Raw genomic sequence first — 23,164 nt, 5'->3', positions numbered from 1 at the left:
AACCGTTGTTAATGCTATTGGCTCCCAGTTTATGTAGGAGTCACAGTTGTATCTGTGGGCCACTTCCAGTTATTAACTCACCATATAGTCCCATGCTATACAAGATCATAGGCAAATGAAAATGTGATGCTGCCGAGCAGACCTCTATGGTAGGAATTGTTTGCTGCTTTTCAACTCAGGGGCAACTCAATCTTCTCTTTCCTGTCATTTCAGCAAATGTAAGTACTAGAGTTTGGGATTTGTGGTCCTTACGTTTCTCTGGCTCACCTTTCAAAAAATTGACAAACAACCCTAAATAAACAGGATACATTTTCTTTTCTATATCTTTTCTTCTTTGTTGCCATTCTCAGCTTTCCCCCTCATCATGTGTGACAATCTGACTACTTCCTTCTTCACCATTTATCATAAATGGCATGTGGATTAGTTCGAGGACTACTTAAGCAGCAAGAATTTATTTTAAGCAATAGAGATTGGTTTAGCTCATGATCATCCTCTTTAAAATTTCTTGCTGTAGACCTGTTGACATCTTTCACAGAACAGATGAACCTCTAATATACTTCTTGTTTATGTCCTGGATGTTGTAGTGTTCCTTTTATATTTTTTCCTTTTAGTCATCACCTGTAAAAGAAGAAAAGGCTGAACTTTTACAGCATTAAATTCTGGCTGTCATTTCAGTAAGGAAAGAATGTGGATACACTTTTGCCTCTTTCTCATGAGGCATACTCTATGCACTCATAGCTCTTAGTACCCAGGGAGATACAGAAGCCAGCAACACCTGCCTGGAAGACTAGAATTATTCATATTCCACTGAGAATGTTCAGAGCTGCTTAGTTAGCTGTTTCATCAAGCTCTCTTGACTGGATGAGATTTAACATTTTTATCCTGCCCTTTCTCCAATTTGCCCAGGATGGTTTCCATGATTTTGCTCACAACCTTTGTTGTCACAAAACCCATGTGAGGTAGCTTAGGCTGATTGATAATAAACAAGTCATAGTCACCCAAAGAATTTCATGGAAGGGGAATTCTAACTCAGGTCATCCAGTTCAAGGCCAATGCTGCATTCACTCTGCCACACTTAGGTATCTCTGCCATCGTCAGAAAGTTGATCTTGAGTATAGGGTTGTGTGATACCCTCTTATAAAGGAGCTATAAAGGCGCATTAGCCCTATCCTGTTCAAAGTAATAATGAACTAGAATAAATAAATTAGAAAGAGAGTCTAGTGTGATTATTTTAAATGGCTTATCTTTTGTTATGACAATAGTTGTAACAAATATATAAATTACTTGTTCTTCTGTGGCCTGGAACATTGTCTAAGGAATCAGTCCAGCTACTTAGCTGTCTCTGTTGATACTGTGGTTTCATCTAGTATAAAATATCCTGTTCAGTAAATGATGGGTGCACTGTGTAATAGATAGCTCAGTTCTTTTTCTGAGGTTCAGGAGGGCTGAGGAACCTCTTAATAAAGATAAATTTAGTCAAAACAATTGGTTGTTCTTCCATGTTCTCTTTCTGGCTACCTCTTGTAGTTGGGTGCATACTGGAGAGTTAAATGCACTGGATGTCATCCAGGCTAACACTGAGCTAGCACAAACACAAGTTGGGAGCTTGCATTCCAAGTTAATGTTGTACTTATGCAACAAGATGCACAACCCATGGTGTGCTTCCAGCTGTGAATCACCAACATCCTGTTCCACTATCCTTTATTGTACAGGCACAATGAGACTGCAAGAGGTTTCACAGTTTCGAGCATCTCTGCAACTTCATGCAGCTCTGTAAACTTCTTGTGTGTGCACAACTTCATTTATTGTACTAGCATAGCATTAGTTGGGATGTCAGCCTTATAGAGCTTGCATAGCTGTTGTGGTTTTTATACAAGAGTGTGAGAAGAGAGACAGTGAGAAGGTACCAAAATCAAATGGCAGCTATTACCAAGCTCTTCATTATTGTCAATGGAACTTTGTGTCTGTCATGTATTTTCTTGGGTGGGTAGGGAATATTATTCCCAAGATTTTGAGTTGCAAGTTGGTCTGCATACTCGTATGTATTTTTCCCTGAGTGGGGGAAAAAAGTCACTTATGACACAGAAATGTTTTAAGACTAGAAATGATTCCCCCTACCTCCAAATTATCATCCCATAATATTCAGGATTATTGCTATACCATCCTGTAATATTTAGGACAGGATATTCCAACAGCCATAGCAATGCAAGATCATAAAATGTTAAGACAGACTCTTTTTGCAACGACCAGTTACAGTGATGCAGATGTTTAGAACTGGGGTGCTTACATTACCTTATATCCTAATGCATGGAATATAGTTTAAAGAGTTTAACATCTAAAGCAGTTTTATTCTAGTATGTCCTCATTCAAGCAGTGGGCCTGTTAGTGAAAGTCTTCAAAAAAGCTTTCATCTTTTGTACTGGGAAGACAGAGGCACAGATAATTTGATTGAGAATAGCTGTAAATTGTAGAACATCGTGTTTCTTTCTTTGCTGTCTAGTCTGATGAGCATTCTAAAATCCAGTTCCTATTTTAATCATAGACTTTTTACAGGCTGCTTTTTAAGAAGCCAGCCACACTGCATCATGTCCACTTGCTGTATGGAATATTGTTTTGTAGGATGGGAGAAGAAAGGAAGAATAATACATTAAAAATTATGTAGCAGCATTGGTTGGTCGTAATTTATCTACTTTTACCATTCTGATTCGCACTCTTCCTCCTCCTTTTTCTTTCTTGTAGAATCCTTGCCTTTTTCAAACACACACATTTTCATATCTCTTCAGATTCTGTTGTATGTTAGAATGATAAAAAGGAGTATTCATCCTGGCTATTGAAGTACCTCCTAGGTTGTTTCAGTATATTTGCCTGCCAGATTCCTGGTAGCTAGAGCTATAACATCTGCTGTATGGAATCTTGTTTTGTAGGGTAAGAGATGAGGAAGGGCTACCACAACTGTACTTACTGGTATGTAAGTTTCTTTTGTTTCAGACAAATCAAACTAAGTCTTCTGCTGACCAGAGGGCTACAAGATGAGCCTCCTACATAATGTTTAATAAAATATCACATGAAGTAGAATACTTAGCAAGAGCATTGTATTCAGATAATCTAGGATCATGTGTCAAGTTTATTGTTGATTGTGATTTTTTTTAGGTCTGACATAAAGGATGGGTGATGGGCTTTTAAAATGTGTATGGAAAAGTAGATTACAGAGATTTGAAAACTGACTTAAAGATAAAAAATGCTGAAGAGTTATTTCTTCAGTTTACAGGTATAGCTACTGGAATCGTCTCTTATCCTGGGTGCCTTATGCAAATCTTTATATTCAGTAGAATTCCAGACCTAAAATAGTCTCTGAAGGATTAAGTATGTTCTGAAGAACATACAAGAAGAACATGGTTGAAGAACAATTTTTACCTGATTTATTTATTTTTGGTATCCAGAACATTAATACCAAATCAAATAAAACGTGATTTACAGATTTAACCGAATAAATATTCATACTAAATAGAAGTCAGTTTAAGTAAACTACATTTCTCATATGCCAAGTCAATGAATGGTATAAAAAACCAAGGTAACAGAAAACTGCTGAATAATAGGATCAGAAGCATATAATTTACTTTCAGTGAAGTGTGGAAGAACTGTATATGTTTTAGCAACACATAGTAATAGCATTTGTCTACCATGTGTTTAAAGGCTTAGAATAATTCATGCTAAGAAAACAGGCAAAAGAGATGTTACAGGAGGCGGTGACATAGGAGAAGAACAGCATTCACTGGGTACACCCACACCGGGCCGAAAAAGGAGGCGGAAGGGAGGAGATAGCGATTATGATGATGACGATGATGATTATAGTGATGATCAAGCAGATGAAGATGATGAGGATGAGGAGGACAAAGATGACAAAAAGGGGAAGAAACCAGATATTTGTGAGGATGAGGTGAGGAATTTTGATATATACCAGATTGTTAATCCATGTGTTTTTAGATTTTAAAATCTGTTGTCTATAGTTTTATACAACCTATTTCAACACAGATTTTAAAATAAAACTAGATAGCATTTCATAACAAACCAAGAGTGACAACTTTTTGATTATAAAAATGCTAAGGAACTGCATGTTAAATATACAGTGAGGGGAATAAGTTTTTGATCCCCTGCTGATTTTGTCCGTTTGCCCTCTGACACAGAAATGACCAGGCTATAATTGGAATGGTAGGTTTATTGTAGCTGTGAGAGACGGAATAACAACAAACAAACCCTCAAAAGCCCAGTGCCCAAAAGTCAGCGATGGATTTGCATTGTAGTGAGGGAAATAAGTATTCGATCCCTTCACAAAAGATGTCTTAGTACTTGGTGGCAAAACCCTTGTTGGCAATCACAGAGGTCAGACGTTTCTTGTAGTTGGCCACCAGGTTTGCACACAACCCAGGAGGGATGTTGCCCCACTCCTCTTTGCAGATCCTCTCCAAGTCAGAAAGGTTTCGAGGCTGATGTTTGGCAACCCGAACCTTCAGCTCCCTCCACAGATTTTCTATGGGATTAAGGTCTGGAGACTGGCTGGGCCACTCCAGGACCTTCATGTGCTTCTTCTTGAGCCACTCCTTTGTTGCCTTGGCTGTGTGTTTTGGGTCATTGTCATGCTGGAATACCCATCCACGACCCATTCTCAATGCCCTGGCTGAGGGAAGGAGGTGCTCACCCAAGATCTGACGGTACATGGTCCCGTCCATCGTCCCTTCGATGCGGTGAAGGTGTCCTGTCCCCTTAGCAGAAAAACACCCCCAAAGCATAATGTGTCCACCTCCATGTTTGACGGTGGGGATGGTGTTCTTGGGCTCATAGGCAGCATTCCTCCTCCTCCACACACGGCGAGTTGAGTTGATGCCAAAGAGCTCGATTTTGGTCTCATCTGACCACAACACTTTCGCCCAGTTCTCCTCTGGATCATTCAGATGTGCATTGGCAAACTGCAGACGGGCCTGTACATGTGCTGCCTTGAGCAGGGGGACCTTGCGGGCACTGCAAGATTTCAGTCCTTCACGGCGTAGTGTGTTACCAATTGTTTTCTTGGTGACTATGGTTCCAGCTGCCCTGAGATCATTGACAAGTTCCCCCCGTGTAGTTCTGGGCTGCTTTGTCACCGTTCTCATGATCATTGCAACTTCACGAGGTGAGATCTTGCATGGAGCCCCAGACCAAGGGAGATTGACAGTTGTTTTGTGTTTCTTCCATTTGCGAGTTATCGTGCCAACTGTAGTCACCTTCTCACCAAGCTGCTTGGCGATAGTCTTGTAGCCCAGTCCAGCCTTGTGCAGGTCTACAACCTTGTCCCTGACATCCTTCGACAGCTCTTTGGTCTTGGGCATGGTGGTGAGTTTGGAAGCTGAGTGATTGCTTGCTTCTATGGACAGGTGTCTTTTATACAGGTACTGTAACAAGCTGGGATTAGGAGCACTCCCTTACAGAGGGTGTTCCTCATCTCAGCTCGTTACCTGCATATAGTGAAAAGACACCTGGGAGCCTGAAATCTTGCTGGTTGATAGGGGATCGAATACTTATTTCCCTCACTACAATGCAAATCCATCACTGACTTTTGGGCACTGGGCTTTTGAGGGTTTGTTTGTTGTTATTCTGTCTCTCACAGCTACAATAAACCTACCATTCCAATTATAGCCTGGTCATTTCTGTGTCAGAGGGCAAACGGACAAAATCAGCAGGGGATCAAATACTTATTTCCCTCACTGTACCTCCCTAGAATTTGCTTGAGTTCCTTAGACCCGTCATTCTATAAAGTATTTCTGAATTCGGCCCACGATACAAAGAGCTGCCTAGTGCAAGAAGTTTGCGCTAGCCTATCTTAACTTAACCTAGTAGAATTTCTAAACTTTTTCCTCCTTTGGACAGCTGCTTTTGAAATTCCCTTCATTTTCAAGAGCAATGGGCCTGACTCTTCTTAGGAGGCTGATAGGGGCATGGAGGTGAAACTCCCTTGAGCCTACTGAACTAGCTTCATGGTTCTTTGGATCCTGGCCTAGGCTGATATTATTTTAATGGAACTCTAGCCTATGAGTTCATCAAGAAAGATTGAAAAACTATGAACTTTAATCAGTCTTTTGAAAAAGATCAATATCCGTAGTACATTCTTTGTACCAAATTTATCTCATGCAGTTGCTTTATGGTTTCATATTAATGTTGAAATAAAATTCAGAATTCTCCCACAAGACTGATTGATCAGCCTGACAAATTCCATTATTTACTATGTGAAAGTACTTCGTGAACTTTCAAAGAACATGGAAGTGTATTGAACTTTGTAGGTGACATATTTTAGAAGATCTGCAACCCTCAAATGGCTGCCAAACGATGACTGCAATCCTGCACATGTTCATTCTGCAAACTAAGCTCTGTTGAACAAAGTTGGACTTACTTCTGCTTAAACATGCACAGAATTGATCTGCAGATGTGCCAGTGGCTTAGGTACATTTAAGAAACTGTTTGATCAGCCATCAGGGACATATAAGTCTGGGAGGCTGTTCATATGAGCATCCCTACCCAGGCTTGGGCGGCTTTACCTGGGTAAGGCTGTTCATGTGAAGCACCAGGATTGAGGCCAATCCTGGCACTGCCTCCCCCAGGTAGCCTGGGATTTTTACCAGTGTGTCTGGTTGCACTGCCTAGAGCGCCCAACTCATGGGGGAATCCCCCAATGCACTGCGCTCGTCACACAGTGCATTGTGGGATATCTGGAGGCTGGAACATGCAGCTTGGATCACAGCTGGATCATCTGCCTGGAAGGTAAGTCCTATCCTGCCTTTCTCCTGCCTGCCCTCCCTAGCTTAGCAAAAGGTGTGCGAACAACCTTTGGGTGTCATCCAATGTGTTTTACATCTGCTAAGGGGATACTGAGGCACGTGTTTTGATAAGGAAGAGGAGGAAGAGGGTGTGGAACCTATGAGGTAAAGCAGATGAGGGCTAATGGCTCAAAGAGGTGGTAGCTCCTTCAGTTCAGAGTCAGAATGAATGTATGTGCTGTAGTTACCACATGTATCAAATCAGAGTTCTCCTCTGTGTTGAAGTCAAGTGAAAGGGAGTTAGGTTTATTTGAACATACATACTGTAGGCTTTAACATTCTCTTCCACCAGCTCAGCAGAGGCAGAAAGAGAAGGCTAATTTCCTGGGCTTACTTTGTGCTGAGGAAGAGGGAAAGAAGCTGCCCAAGCCACTGCACACAACATTTCATCCTTGACCTGGCCAGCAGCCACAGCATCAAGTTTTTGGGGCAATGGAATCAAGCCTTTTGAGGTTACTTGTGGCCACAGAGGCTGGAGGTTGAACTGGGCTTGTGCTTCTCTGTGTAGTGTGTGGAGAGACCTGTTTGACTGCCATCTCTGTGCCCACCTGAGGGATTTTGAATTTGTGCCATTGTGGCAGAGTTCAAAGTTTCAGGTCTGGGCTCACATCCCATGTCAAATATATGTATTTTGCTATATCTTAGTCATTTGCAAGGCAACCAACATGAAGCTCTGCTCCATTAGTAGCTTATATAAACATGATTCATATATAGAGAATAATGCACTACTGCATTTTGTTTATTGGTGGTAGGATGATGGAGACCAGACAGCAAGTGTGGAGGAGCTAGAGAAACAGATTGACAAACTGACTAAGGTAAGCTACCTCCATAAATTAAGTCTACTCCTCTTATTTAGACATGTGTGATTTAGATCAGAGACAGTTATTTTCAAGGGTCCTTAAATAGATGGCTGTATTCACTCCAGTTTATTGGACTTCTCAGAATTCACCCAACTAAGGCCAGAAACAACACGAACAAAAAAGCTCTGGGAAGAGTCTGTGGAAAAACACTTTGGTTTGGAAAAAGTGAGCATAATGAGGGGAAAGGAGGAGGGAAGTTACTCCCAGTTTGACTCTTTGCTTCAGGTGCCAAAATGTCTAAAGCTGGCTCAGGGCCTTACTTAATCTAAGTCTTTGCAGGCATCCAGGGCTGCATCCAGATGGCACTGCTGATTGTGGATTTAGCACTAAACCAGAGTTTTGTGAATAGTGTTACAAAACAAAGAGGCACAAAGTTTACGGCATCATGGTGTACTCTTGTTTGGATTGTGTGACTCAGCTAATGCGAAGTGTGTTGCATAGGTTGCTGGAGATCAGGGCAATTCTTCTGTGACTGTGGGGCCTTAGTGTGTTGAGCCAGTGTGCCTGACACTCCTGGAAGCAGCCCTAATTGCACACATGTTTGGCCAGGGTAAAAAAGAACCATGAAACTAGGCACTAGTGTAGGGAGGCTGCTGGCGGTCCATGTCTGACGTCAGATGCAGGGGCCTGGCTAGCCATGCCCCCGCATCTGAGGTCAGACACAGGGGCGTGGTCTCCTTCCCAAAAGGGCCTGTGCAGCCCCGTTTGGAAGGGAGATCGGCCCGCACTGCATTGGCCAGCATAGTCCGGAGCGACTCTCCTCACCTTAAAGGCAGGGAGAGCCGTTCCGGCCACGCTGCCAATACAGGGGCCAATCTCTCTCCTAAACGGGGCCACGTGGCCCCATTTGGGAGAGAGATTGATCGGCCCAGGTGCGTTGGCAGTGAGACCAGGAGTGGCTCTCCCTGCACTTAAGTCAGGGAGAGTCACTCCGACCACTCTGCCAACGCAGCGCAGGCCGATTTAGGTTCCAAATGGAGCTGCGTGGCCCCGCTTGGACCGAAATAACACCCCCCGCATTTGATGTCAGACGCAGGGTGTGTGTCTGTGGCCACGCTCGTCCTTTGAACCTGTTCACCCAGTGGTGGCTCCTCCCCTGAAACTAGGTGTTCTTAAGTCCAAAGAAAGCTTTAGACTTGCTTTTCTTAAATAGTAGACCCCATGCAGCAGAGCAAACTGGGGGGAATTTCTTCCTGACTCTAGCTGGAGTAAACAACTGTAGAATTTAACAGTGTAGCTCAGACAGAGAGATAAATTTGTATTGATCAAGAATACCCGCCAGAACTACCACTCTCACACAAGGCCCCAACTGCCCTGGGGTCTGCTTTTCCCAGAGTTCTACCTGGTTTTTCTTAAAGGAGCAGTAGCGTATTAATAGTCAGAAACAACAAAGCTTGAGGCAAACTCTAAATTAACAGATTAAGGCTGTGCTGTGGATATTGCTTCAGCCCGTCTATGCTGCAAATGAGCGCTTGTCCCAAACCAGTTGTACCTGTTAAGAAGGATGATTTGTTTCGGTCCTCTTGCTTCAGCTGAAGCAGGAGCATGACAGCAAAAGAGTTCAGGAACAGTTTCCCTTTTGTGTGTGTGTGTGTTTGAGCACCAGTTGTCTACAGGTAATACTGAACAGGATTTTCTCTCAAAGCCAGTTGAAATATCTCATTAATTTCTCATCAGAAGCTACAGTGTCTCATATTCGCCTGGCTAGTTTTATCGCTATGTATGCACACCATTTGCTGTGTTGCATAATTAATAAGATTTCAACTGCTGTCATGCAATGAAAACCATTGATCCCTTTTTTCTCTGCAAATTGGTAGCAAAATACAGAAAGTGGCATTGCAAACTGCATCCTTCGAGTGGGACTGAAAATAAATATTAAGATGGTTCAGAGCCATCCCGTGTAATATTTTATAACTAGTTGGACAGGGAGAATCAAGGCATTGTTTTTGAAATAGCCAGAACTTCTGGAAAGTGTGATGATTGCCTGTTAAAATGCCAACTGCTCCGATTATTACATTATTTTTATATTATTACATAATGATGCTCTTTTTAAAAAACTCAACAGCAACAGAACCAGTACAGAAGAAAGTTATTTGAAGCTTCTCACTCGTTACGTTCAATGATGTTTGGCCAGGATCGTTATAGACGTCGATATTGGATTCTGCCCCAGTGTGGGGGTATTTTTGTTGAAGGCATGGAAAGTGGAGAAGGTGAGGTAATCATTAGGAGTGATTCACTTATTTGTAGGTTTTCTCTATCAAGGGGTTCTCGCAAGGGACTGACAAGGTTGCTTTGAGGGAAGGGTGCTAACCTTCCAAATGGAACAGGTCTGGGTCTTTGGGGACCTTCTTTTGGTTGCAGAATGAAGTGATTTTCTCACACAGAAAAAGAGCTACCTCTACATTGGTGAGGACAGTTCCAGCAAGCTTGCTGCTAGAAACACTATGCTGGTGCCTTTGAGTGTATTTACTTGCAAGTAATGACTCTAGGCTGTTTGTTCCCAAACTTACTAAGGGCAGTGTTCTACTGTTTTTACTGTGATAACTAGGCAGACATTGTGGGGAACAAAAGGAGGAGAAAGCTTATTTAATGAGATATTGCTTCTCAGCAACCAAACATACAGATGGAGCCCAATCAAGGACAACAACTGGAATGCAACACGTATCGCATCGGGGGGGGGGGAAGGGGAGTAAATCTGTTGCACACACATTATGCTTTCCCACCCCTGTAGATGTGTGCATGACACAAATTTTCAACAACACTCTGTATTGCTAATGTCCAAATGCAGTATCACCACAAAGGTGAACATATTAGAAATTGCTGGGGAGGTGGCACAAAAATTAGGGGATTTCCCCCCCAGTGTTGAAAATTAATTTAGATTTTGCAGGAAGTATAAATGTCCTTGCAGGTGTTAGCAGTCACAGACCATAAACACTGACCTCCACTTATCTGTAATTAAGCAGCTGCACTAAGTGATTCAGAAACTAAACAAACAAATGGTTGCCATACATAATGCTGCTCTCCCTCTTGTCCACTCCCGTCTCTGCCACTCTCCCTTTTCTGTTCTTTGTGAAAATTATTTTTAATGTTTGCTGCCACATGCTAACACAAGGCTAGAGGGAATCAAATGGGGGGGGGGGGGGTTGAGAGGAAAACAATTTCTTCCCTCCTCATTCTGAAAAATAGATGCTTTGTTCTTTTAACAGAGAATGGATATGGTTTCTGATGGCTTGAAGTTCAAAATACTTAAACATAAACACCCACATCCAGAAAAGTATATCTTTGCATGGAGGCATATTTTGTACATGGATCTCCATCTCCATATTGGGAACCATGGATATAAATGGGGTGCATATCTGGATGTCCTAAAATAATTTCCAGCTCCATCATAAGTGTCTTAGAGCTGTACTATAAATTACACAGAATAAAAGTGTTAAACAGAGGAATCTGAATACTTTGGAGTGCTGGTAGACACGTGTGTGTGTGTGTGTGTGTGTGTGTGTGTGTGTGTGTGTGTGTGTGTGTGTTTAAAAAATGCTTTCCCATTTAAAAAAAAATCTTATTTAGTAAACTAGAAGGGTTTAGCATGGTCCTCTCCCTGATGTTGTACATGCAGGGAGATCTTTTGTGTGGCAGAGCATTCAACAATTCTATCCTCACCTAATGACTGAGAAGTCCAGTCCAGAATTCTGCTGCCTAAGTCTGTTACCTCATTCTGCGTAATGTGCAGAATGGCTCTTTCAATCCGAACCAAAGCACTTTGGCTGTCATCCTGACTAAGGCTACATGTGTGATGGCAGGGGCATAACAAGGTTGGAGTGGGCCCTGGAAGAAAAGTGAAGAGGGGCTCTCCCCCCCCCCCCCGCCACCTAGGAGCAAGCTGTCACCCAGCCAGTGGTGGCTCCATGTAGCAGAAGGCTTCCTCTGATGCAGCTACAGTGTTCACATTGGTGGGTGTGTCTTTTTGCTGTTCTCCCTGTCCCTAGAAAGTGCACAAAAAGGATTGTGCAGCAGAGAACCTCTGGGGAAAGGGGAGATGAGTGAAAATGCCCCCCAACACACACACACACACACACACACGTAGCTGGGAAGCAGTAGCTGGCCTTCCACAGCATGAGTCCTTCCCACTGCATGTGCACAATCTTAGTCAGGATATCAGCCATTATGAGAAAGTAAGCACCATGGCTTTTCCAAAACTGAGTCTTAGGTGTTTTGGTTATAAGTGTTTTATTTATTGCAGTTTGTTTTAAAATAAAGAAAAAATCTTACTCCATGTTCACACCAAACTAGAGACATTTCTGTTGTGAAATATTTTTCAATCACAAGTATATTGAGAAGAGTGTGTGCAGGTGTCATGTACGACATTGTTCTCCTTACAGTATATAATAGTAGAAATATACTACAGGTGGGAATTTGGTTAGTAACAGTTTTTCCGTTTATGCAGGTCTGGAAGAAATTGCAAAAGAAAAAGAGAAGCTGAAAAAGGCCAAAAGCATTCATATCAAAGAAGAGATGTTTGAAAGCCCAGAAGAAAAATTAAGCTGCTTAAACACAAATCAGTGTGATTTGAAAGAAGAAGTCAAAGAGAAGGACAGCACGAATTTGTTTTTGCAGAAGCCTGGCTCTTTCTCAAAGCTAAGCAAACTGTTGGAGGTAGCAAAGATGCCTCCTGACTCAGACGTCCTTTCCCAGAAAGCCAATGGCAGTGCCGCCAATGGGTGCTCATTGTCTTATCAAAATAGCTCTAAAACCTCACTCTGCAGCCACCAGCCCCCTGTATCACAAAGCAGCGGTGAAAAGTCAGATTCAAATAATCTTTTTAATCCTGTTGCGAGTGGGCCAGGGAAATTTTACAGCTCCCCCTTAATTTCAAATGACCAACTGTTAAAGACTCTTACAGAAAAGAGCAGACAGTGGTTCAGCCTTTTACCTAGAACTCCTTGTGACGAAACTTCAGTTACCCATATAGATGCTCCAGCTGCTGCTGCTTCACTAACTCCCCATTCTCATCCTCCATCCAAGTCACCTTCTCCTATCCCATCTCCACTTATTGGTTCAGCTTCTTCACCAAGTCCAATGGGATTAAGTCCGTTTACATTATCCCCTCTTCAGGTTGGTATCAAATAGGAGTTTAACGTGTTCAGTCTTGTCTATTCATATAGGCAAAATTCTCCATGTAGGCAACCATTAAGGGGTGTGTGTGTGTGTTTGTGTGTGTGTTAAGAGCATTATGTGTTACTCTAAATTATTTGATATGTATAATATGTTATTTGATAGGAAATCATTTGATTGGATTAGAATATATTCTTGTTGCTCGACCAATGTACATTCAATTGCATGTTCCCTCCAAGAACAATAAGAAGCAGAGAATGTCCAGGACTGATAGCTACACTAAGGGATTACTTACTTACTTACTTACTTACCTACCTCCTGACTCCAAAGGCTCCAGGCAGTTTTCAAAAACAAACACAACAGAAATAGAATAAAACCAACTATTACACAACAATTAAAATTTAAAACATTTAAAGATTACAGCAATTAAAAAATTTAAACAGCAATTAAGAATTTTAAACATTCAGAGATTCCTAAAACATTCAGAGATTACTAAAAGCCTAGCTTTAAAAGTGTGTCTTAAGGGCTCTTTTAAAGCCTGGTATAGATGTTAAGCCATGAATGTCTATAGGGAGCTCATTTCATAGCCCAGGAGCAACTATAGAGAAGGCCTGCTCCCGAGCTGGCGGTATATGGACTGCTCTTGATGATCTTAATGTGCAGTGTGGATCATGCAGAAGGTGGCGCTCTCCCAGGTAACCTGGTCCTAAGCCGTTTAGGGCTTAGGGCCAGGGGAGCAGGCTTAGAACAGGGGAGTCAGGCTTTTCAGAGCAAGAATGAGGGCTTGTTTTCCCCTTTTCTCTTTTCACTTTCTGGGATGACTTTTAGATTTTAATCTCTTGCAGCAAAAACAACAAAGAATCCTGTGGCACCTTAACTACTAACAGTTTTATTCTAGCATAAGCCTTAATAGACAACAGTCCACTCAGATGTTTGAACTAAGACATCCATTCTAGCTTTAGCTTTTGTGAGCAACAGTCTCCTTCAACAGATGCAGGAAGTGCTATATTCAAGTGCCAGATAAGTATAGTGAAAAAGAAGAAAATCCTCACTGTGTGCATTTCTTCTTTTGTGGGGTGTGTGTGTGTGTGTGTGTGTGTGTGTGTGTGTGTGTGTGTGTACCTGCCAACAGGATAACACTTCATGAAACTGATGAAATGGAGGGTTGTCCACAAAAGCCTATGCTAGAATAAATGTGTTAGTCTTCGAGGAGCCACAAGGCCTTTTACTGTTAAAGATCAAGGACAGCTTGACAGTTCTAGCTTGGACAAGTGCCCATACTCCTTAGCACTGCAGATTCCTAAAGCAAACAAAGCATTTCCGTGGGAATAGCCCTGGCTCATTTCAGTATAAATTATTTTCAACTCAGTGTGCTTAGAATTGCAAACTTAGGGCAAGATTCAGTTGCCCTTTGCAGCCCCCTTATGCCCTTCTGCAGTATCCTGTTCCATGTACAAGAGCTTCCTGCCATTGACCCTCACCTCATGCCTGCAGCCTTCCTGCAAGCCATTGAAACAGCTTCATATGTTTAATGGCACATGAAAGGGACTAACTGGGTTAGGCCCTTAGTTTGTAATTCAGGACACAGGAACCTAAACCTATCAATGTTGGGGTTATGGTTGTCACAAAACAACCAGCTGCTGGTAAACTGAATGAGGCTAAAATAAAGCAGCACCATATGGACAACTATGTTGGAAAGTAAAATAGCTCATGGAAAGATACAACTTTTACTTTGTTCGTGGCCAATATACAAATGTAGCATGAGGCTTAAAAGTACTGTTGCTAAGCTTCTCCCCACCACCACCCCAATTTATGATTGTTTTATGGATATTATGATAAAGATTTCCATATTATTAGAAACAAACAAAATTTGTAATCCATTTTACATTCAAATACTAACTTGTCATCTTACTTTTAAGATATTCATAAATCAAGTCTTTCTGTATGTTTATATTGTGCTTGGTACAAAAATATCCTGTTCCTTGTTTCAGTTTTCTATGTGTTGCTCTGGTAGACCTAATAGAACTAATAATTATGTACTTCAAAATGTTTTTTGTTTTTGTTGTTGTTTTGGTGTAGCAGATGAAGACAGGATTGCCTGTAATGGGACTTCAGTTCTGTGGATGGCCTACTGGAGTCATTACTTCAAATCTTCCATTTTCATCTCCCTTGCCTAATATGGGGTCAGGGTTGGGATTGTCAGAAGGAAATGGCAATTCATTCTTGACACCCAGTGTCCCAACAAGTAAAAGTGAATCACCAGTGCCACAAGTAGAAAAACCAACTTCTATACCTTCTGCAGTAGTTGATGTAGCCAAACCAGTTGATTATCCTAGTCCAAAGCCCATCCCAGAGGGTAAGTATTATATCCTTCCAACAGAAAAAAGACATGACATAGATCTTGAGAGAGAGAGAGATGTAGTACATGTGCCTGAAATATGTTCTCTCTGTAGCCGTTTCCTCTGTCAAAAGACAGAGTTAAGTTGGCTTATCTCTTTGGCAATGGAGATGGGTGCAAGGAAAGCAAGAATCAAGACCTTAGCTGGGCATGCAGTTCTCTTCTGTGCCAATATATCATATCTTTCCAGGCCAAGGAACATAATAACATGTTGTAGCCTGACCTGTAGGACATTCATAATCCTGGATTCTGCACTTGCACAGGACTGTGAAGGTGGAATATACAAGTTGCTCAATGGCGCTCATAACCCACCCCTCGCGCTCAATGTGACTGTTTATTTTGGTGGTTGCAGCACCTCTCCCTTGTTTCCTTTCCAATCAGTCGCCAAAACGTTCACTTCATTGGACTCTGCTCCTTGGTTGGATTTGGTTCTGTGGAAAAGAGAGTAAAACATTGGTGAGATCTTTCTGGCTTTGTACCTTTGGACTGGCTGCTGACAATTCTTCTTGGATTTTGGATATTGGCTTTGTTTATTTTTGGAATCAGGCTGCTTTTTGGTTTGACGCGGCTTGGCTTTCAATTTCTCCGTGGAAAAATGTTTAAGACGTGTAGGGAGTGTGGTGGGAAGCTACCCTACACAGATCACCACGCCTCCTGTTTACTGTCTCTAGGGGAGGATCATAACACCAGGAATTGCAAGATTTGCACATCCTTCTCCTGCCAGACCGTTAAGGATTGGGTACTCCATCTCTAGGTGGCACTTTACGAGCAGACATTTCACCCTCTGACACCAGTGCCACGGTTCCCACAATGTTGGCATCAACATTGGTATCAAGAGAGCGGCTGCACACCTACAACCTCCCATACTAAGTGAAAAATCCACATTGAGAGATCATGTGTGTAAGTGGCCAGCAGAGGTTTCCAAAGATTCCTCCTCTGCACTCCACCATAAAAAACACAGGGAGGGGGAAAGGAAAGCCTCTGATGAGGAAAAGCCCACCTCATTGCCTGAGGAAAAACATAAGCCAGTTGACACTGCAGGAGCCTCGACTTTGAGGAAGGATCTCCATACGCCCTGCTTTTGGAGGTGCAAGTGCAGGGATCACCTGGTCTCCCTCCATCGACATCGTCCCGGCCATTGATATTGACATCAATATCAAAGCCAAGGGAGTCTGCAGCCACATGCACACAGTTCATCACCCTGTGGTTTGAAATGCTGTAACCTGATACTTTTGGTCAGAGACTTCACTAGAGCATCTGATCTCATATCAAAATCCTGATGTCTAGGAAACACAAATTCCAAATCAGTCTCCTCTTTTGATTCCAAAGAAAAATGTATTACTTGAAATCTCTCAGGCAGACTTTTCAAAATAAATCCAACAATAGCTTCATCTGGGAGTCTTACATTTTCTTGTGCACAACTCCTTGCAATGTCTAGGATTTGATTAACATGCTCAGTTAAATTATGCCCTCCTCAAAGTTTCATGTTACACAGTCTGACAATCCGATCAATGCTAATATTAGTTGTCTTTCTAGCATACAAGGGTTTTAAAGTGTCCCAAGCTTCGTTAGCTAGCCTGGTCTTTCTCATATGTGCAATGATTGGGTTACTCACATGCAAGCAGATGAATCTGTAGACTATTCTGTTTTTAGCATCCCACTCTGCTTGTTCTCCAGATGCTTCAAATCTGTCCTCCAGCAAAATATTTTCCAGCTCCATGCTAATCAGATAGGATTCCATCCTAAATGACCAGGGACTTTTATGCACAGAGGTTTTACCGTGGGCTACACTCGATTTTACCGTGAGTTTATGGTAAAACTAACTGCACAGTGAAAAACCCGAATTGTGTGTGAACTGCTCCCCGATAACTCTCAGGGACTTCAGGGTAAATCTAGCCGATATATGAATGCACCTCCTCCATTCCGGAGGAGATGCGAATTAAAGGGCTTCAAAAGCCCCATGTGAAAAGCTTCCAGGTCTCATAATTAAAACCATTCAGTCTCAGGATCGCTGACTGTCCTTGTGCTGCAGTCTCCATGGTGAAAAAGTTCCTGCCTTTTTTCCTGCAACTCCTTTTCAATCAAGCAGGTTTTCCATTTACTTACTGTGCCCCTTTGTCTGCTTTCTCTAGGCATTGTTTGCCTTTGGGTGCTTACTCTGGGTTCTCTAGGTTCACTGGGCCCATAAGGCCCATAGAGAGCTTGGAGGGGAGATTTCTTTATATACCCCAGCTGCAGTGGAAGTACACAGGTAAAGAGAGCACTGCTAATTAGTATTGTCTGGAAATATGGAGTTAAAGTTCTAAATAACGTAGTTTATTTAGGAAATCCATCAGGAAGATAGATAAGGCCTACATCCCTTGCTGCTAGCTACATACAGGGAGAGGGGAGGGGGACATGATTATGAGGAGTATCATTTGTAGAAGGCACAACAGATTTCTACCATGGAAAAATTTCACCATGTGCAGTTTCCTTCTGGAGATCCAGGATCCTGTGCTGTTCAATTGAGTTCCTCTCTCTTTAGAGCCCTGGCTCCGGACTAACTGTACTTCTACTCTGCCTCCGACTCACACTTCTCTTCCTTCAGTCTCAACTCCTACTGATTCAAAACCACATGTGCCTTCTCATGTCTCACCCCATGAGTTCTCATGTCTCACCACTACACAGCCACAGGACAATTCAGCTTCTCCTGCTTCACCTGTCCCAACCCCTGAGGTACAAGTAGGGCCTTTGTCTGAGGGTGACTATGACTCTTCCCCTGACCCCGAAGCGGAGCCAGTGAGCATGGGACATCCATCTGATCCTTCACCAGAGGAAAAGATTCAGCCTACACCCTCGATTTCTCTGAATGAGGAATTGAAGGTGTATCACTTGCAAATTTCTGAGATGGCTGAGGCCTTCGGCTTTGCTATCAAGAAACAAACAACTGAGGTGAAGGGATCCTCTATATGACTATCTATCTATCTATCTATCTATTTATTTATTTACATTTATATCCTGTTCTTCCTCCAAGGAGCCCAGAGCGGTGTACTACATACTTGAGTTTCTCCTCACAACAACCCTGTGAAGTAGGTTAGGCTGAGAGAGAAGTGAGTGGCCCAGAGTCACCCAGCTAGTCTCATGGCTGAATGGGGATTTGAACTCGGGTCTCCCTGGTCCTAGTCCAGCAATCTAACCACTACACCATGCTGGCTCTCTTATGGCTTCCTCTAATTCTGCTCAACCAGTGGCTCTTCCAATGCTGCCTGTTATACAGTATCTAAGGCAGCTCAATCTGCTTGAGAGGTGCTCTAGACATCTACTCCCACTTCTAAGCGCCTGGAAGAGTGTATCATGTAACAGGAGGAGGATTGCTCTAGTGAAATATTCCACTCTGAATTCATTAGTGATTGTGCTACCTCTTCTAAATCTAGATGTCTTCATGCTACTCCTGCTGATAAAAAGAGCCGTAAAATTGATGTTATGGACTGCAAGGTTTATTCTACCACTTGCCTTTCCATACGCATGGCTAATTATATTGCCTGTGTGGCCAAATATCACCACTCTTTGTTGGAGCATTTAACCAAGATGAAAAGACTTTAACACTTGAGGAAGTCAAAAAATGTTTTGCAGAGACCTTTATTAAATCCACCAGTATTGCATGCCAACAGCTGAGACTGCTAAACATTTGGCAAATGTTGACTGCTGTCTCTATCTGACGTCATGTTTGTGTTCGCTCAGCAAACCTGCAGAATGACATGAAGGAAAAGACTGAAGGATTGCCCTTTGATGGTAAAGGTCTTTTTAGCAAAGAGACTGATAACACCAAGGAAAAGTTAAAGAAATCTATATATACATTGAAATCGTTCATGTCCTCTACTACCCAACCTTACTCTTCTTCTTGATTCTGGTCTTATGGCTGTTGGAAGCAGACCTAAAAGCCAAATGAAAGGAGAGATTGTAGGAAGCCCTTCCGCCCTTACCACCATAGGCGTTATGGCCAGAAATCAAAACAAACACAGGGGTCCTGCAGTAAACTGCATGATCCCTCTAAGCCACATCTTTGATGCTTGGGCCAGTCCATCCGTTTCGACTTTCCCTGCAACTTCCATCAAACTGGCAAGCTATGCACCTGCATGGCACCCTCTAACATCAGACAAATGGGTTTTACACATTGTCCATCTTATGCAATAGAGTTCAAGTACCTGCCAGATTATACAGGCATACGGTACACACCTGCAACAACTACCTTGATGGAGGAGGTGAAGGTTTTGTTGGAAAAGGGTGCAATTGCCCCTTTGTGGTGGGACATGTCAGAGAGAAGGTTTCTACTCTCGCTATTTCCAGATTCCAAAATGGGATGGTGGGATCCATCCCATTATGGACTTGAGATGGCTCAACAAATATGCCCATGCCAGGAAGTTCCATATGATAATGTTGCAAGAGATGCTACTGCTCCTCTTTAAGGAGGGCTGGCTTGCAACATTGGATCTAAAAGATGCACCCATCCATATAGGCATCCAAGAGGAGCACAGAAAGTACCTCAGATTCACCGTGGAAAATGCAGTGTGCTCCCTTTCAAAGTCCTCCCTTTCAGGTTGTCACACGCTCCAAGGATGATTACAAAATGCAGGTTGAATGAAAGATTGGCCAGCATCACCACTTTGCAGGGTAGCTGCAGGATGAGTGACTAGTAGACATGAAACGTGCCAAAGACATGGATGGTGTTTTAGGGAATTACACGTTCCCCCCATGCATATCAGGGTCAATGTGCTACATCCTAATCTGAAGATGCTGAATCTGACAGCATGGTGTATAGGCTTTTAGATAAATACTTTTGAATAAGCAAAAGGCATCCACTTGCCACAATTATGCCTACAAGTGGAAAAGATTTGCTTCCTATGCAGAACATCACAACTTAACACCAGAAATGGAAAAAATAAGACAAGTCATTTTAGATTTGACTACCCTAAAAACCAGTGGCTTAGCTAATGTGTCCTTAAAAGTACATTTAGTGGCAATATCTTCTAGACTTAAAGGATGGGAAGGCCATACTGCATTTTTTCATCCTGATTGCAAAAGATTCTTAAAAGGGTTTTAATAATTTATACCCAATAATTAGGTAGCCCATGGAGCTGGCCTTTCACTAGTACTGTTGACATTGATAGAAAAGCCATTTTAGCCAGTGTTCAAAGAGACTATGTCTCTGAAGTTGATCACCTTAAAGACTGTCTTTTTAGTCACCATAACTACAGCAAAGAGAGTTAGTGGCCCTGAGGTCATACTCTCCATAACTAAGGTTCTGTCCTGGTAAGGTGTTGATGGACCCTGCCTTCCAGCCAAAGGTTGTGTCCGATTTTCATCTTAACCAATATATTGTTTTGTTTACATTTTTCAGAAACCCATCCATGGCGTTAGAAAAATCATTGCACGCCTTGGATGTATATGGTCAGAACAAAAGGTTTTCATCTCAGCAAACAATTTTTTATCACATACAAAGGCAGGACTAAAGGTCAACCAATCTCGCGCTAACCGCTAACGACTATCTCATTGGTTGGTGGAACTTATATCTTATCTCTAACTTAAAAGATACAAAAAGTAGAGCTGCCACATACTATCAAAGCACATTCTACTAGAGCTTTTGCAACTTTGGCTGCGCATCTGTCTGGAATACAGGCAGAGGACACCTGCAAAGTGGCAGTACGGTCTTCGGAGCTGCCTTTTGTGAGACATTATGCAATTGACATACCTTCTGCTGCAGAGGCAAATTTTGAAGGAGTTGTCTTGAAAAGGGTCTTGCAGTAACTTCTGCTTCCTTCTCCTGGGAAAGCTTTCTAATCACCCAGGATTATGGTCCTACAGATCACGTTACAAATAAACAGGTTGTTCACCTGTAACTTGTGATCTGGAACTAATCCATAGACATTCATATGATCCTCCCTGCAGCAGAAACTACTTTAAAAAAAAAAAACCCACCCCAAAACCCCTCACCATAAGATAGATGATCTTCACACCAAGGCAGTAGTCTAGGAGCCAAGGGAGAGGCACGTCAACCGCCAAAATAAACAGTCATGCTGAGCATGAGGGGCAGTTTGTGAGCATTACAAGGAGCTTGGATGTTCCACCCATGAGGTCCTACGCAGGCACAGAACCCAGAATTATGAATGTCTACGGATCACTTACAGAACACAAATAAAAGGTGAGCAACCTGATTTTATTAATGTATTTTATTTAAAGTAAAAATATCTTTTTGTTTTGATTCAGAAATGCAGTTTGGCTGGTGGAGAATTATTGACCCAGAGGACCTAAAAGCTTTGCTTAAAGTGTTACATCTCAGGGGAATTAGAGAAAAGGCCTTACAGAAGCAAATACAAAAACATATGGATTATATTACTTTAGCCTGCCTCAAGAATAAAGATGGTATGTAACTGATATAAATCCACACGTTTATTGCAGTAGCATAAGAGTAATTAGGTATTTGCTGTTTTTCAGGATTGCCCTCTATGAGTTGATTTCTGGCATTTTTATCCAGGATAATCTGACATTGAAAAACTCATACATCTTTTTTTTTTTAAAGTATAGGAACCACTAAACCCTGTTCAAATTATTTGGTGCTTCTTTAGTTATAAACTGAGCATAGCTAACTTTGGTGAAGTGATGGAGACTGCAATCCTGATTTTTTGTTTTGTTTTGAGTTGTCCAGTGACTTTGGTCTTGGTGTAATATGTATGCCATGCAAGGAAAGAAATTCTGAGCTTGCAAATTTGTTTAGATTGAAAGCTGTGCTAAAGTAACCCAATCTGATTCCCAAATACAGTCGTAATTATTGAAGTAAATGAAAATGATGAAAACCAGGTAACACGAGATATTGTGGAGAACTGGTCCATAGAAGAGCAAGCCATGGATATGGATATTGCTATTCTTCAGCAGGTGGAGGACTTAGAAAGAAGAGTGGCGTCAGCTAGTTTGCAAATCAAGGTAAAACGCACTTCAGTAAAACCTCTCTTCAGTAATGTCATTGCAAAAGTGATAATTCAAAGCTGTTAAGAGCAGCTCTTTTTACAGTTAAGGATAAGTGCCTTCTCAGTAATGTCTCATGGAAAAAAATTCAATATAATTTCATTAGGGTAACATCACCTAGGCTGAAATGATTTCATCCTTTCTTTTTATGAGTTATACATAAAGTGGGCAGTAGACGTGGCATTATTTCATTTCTGTGGTTAAATCTTCAAGGAAGGAAAATGAGCCAGAATCTGAAGGATGATGCAACTAGTTCCATGAGCTGAAGCACCTAATTGGATATTATGTGGCTGTCGTGGCTGGTCCCTGATAACACCTGGTAAAAGGACTCAAGACATGACATAATGGCCAACATCCAGACTAGCACTGCACATGTGCAGCAGTTCCAGACTACATCTGCACTGTCACTTGAGTGAGGAACAGGGTAATTTCCCTGTGTGACCTCAGGGACATATTTTGGTGATGCACAGTAGGCTTCAAAGGTAAAGGGAGATCAGCTAAAATTGCCCATTCTCCTGCTCAACTGATAGTGCACTAGTAGTCTGGAACTCACACCGCTGCACACATGCAATGCTAGTTTGCATGTCACCCAATAATAATACTCCTCAGTGTTGTAATGATGTCACATCACTTCTGTTTTATTTACGTCTGGAGAGGATGGGTTGACAGCAGCCACTGTTCCCATAATGTTTAGTTAGCCCCTAAGGGGGATTTGGAATAGGGCTTCTCAAACAACAGTGCATCTCTCCTCAACCCCTACCCCCGTATTCCGCATGACAGGCCACTTTGCAAGTGAGGGGTGGTTTTTTTAGCAGTAATTAATCTTATGGCTGGGCTATGTAGCCATATCTCTGGCTATGGCCCAGCCAGCCAGCACTTCAGTGAAATGCTGACTGGGTAGGTTGGGAGAGGTTCTGAATGGACCCTCTCCAGGGCAGTGGCCACGCGCC

General features: G+C 42.2%; 1 protein-coding gene across 30 annotated transcripts in view; it reads left to right on the top strand.

The window, feature by feature from the left end:
• Positions 1–23,164, top strand: part of BAZ2B (bromodomain adjacent to zinc finger domain 2B) — a 284,396-nt gene that overhangs the window by 243,426 nt on the left and 17,806 nt on the right. For 23 of the 30 annotated variants that reach the window (XM_053260587.1, XM_053260524.1, XM_053260510.1 and 20 more), the window contains 7 exons: positions 3,694–3,937; positions 7,598–7,660; positions 9,771–9,915; positions 12,150–12,817; positions 14,897–15,173; positions 21,459–21,614; positions 22,012–22,172. In XM_053260587.1, the coding sequence (XP_053116562.1) occupies positions 3,694–3,937; positions 7,598–7,660; positions 9,771–9,915; positions 12,150–12,817; positions 14,897–15,173; positions 21,459–21,614; positions 22,012–22,172 (1,714 nt within the window). The remainder of the gene's footprint in view (positions 1–3,693; positions 3,938–7,597; positions 7,661–9,770; positions 9,916–12,149; positions 12,818–14,896; positions 15,174–21,458; positions 21,615–22,011; positions 22,173–23,164) is intronic. The other 7 variants (XM_053260392.1, XM_053260482.1, XM_053260616.1 and 4 more) reach the window with 1 other exon arrangement.

The sequence above is a fragment of the Hemicordylus capensis genome, chromosome 1 (genome assembly GCF_027244095.1).
Source record: "Hemicordylus capensis ecotype Gifberg chromosome 1, rHemCap1.1.pri, whole genome shotgun sequence".
NCBI classification, from domain to species: Eukaryota; Metazoa; Chordata; class Lepidosauria; order Squamata; family Cordylidae; genus Hemicordylus; species Hemicordylus capensis.
Note: the sequence above shows the minus strand (reverse complement) of the source record. Positions and strands in the feature narration are given on the sequence as shown.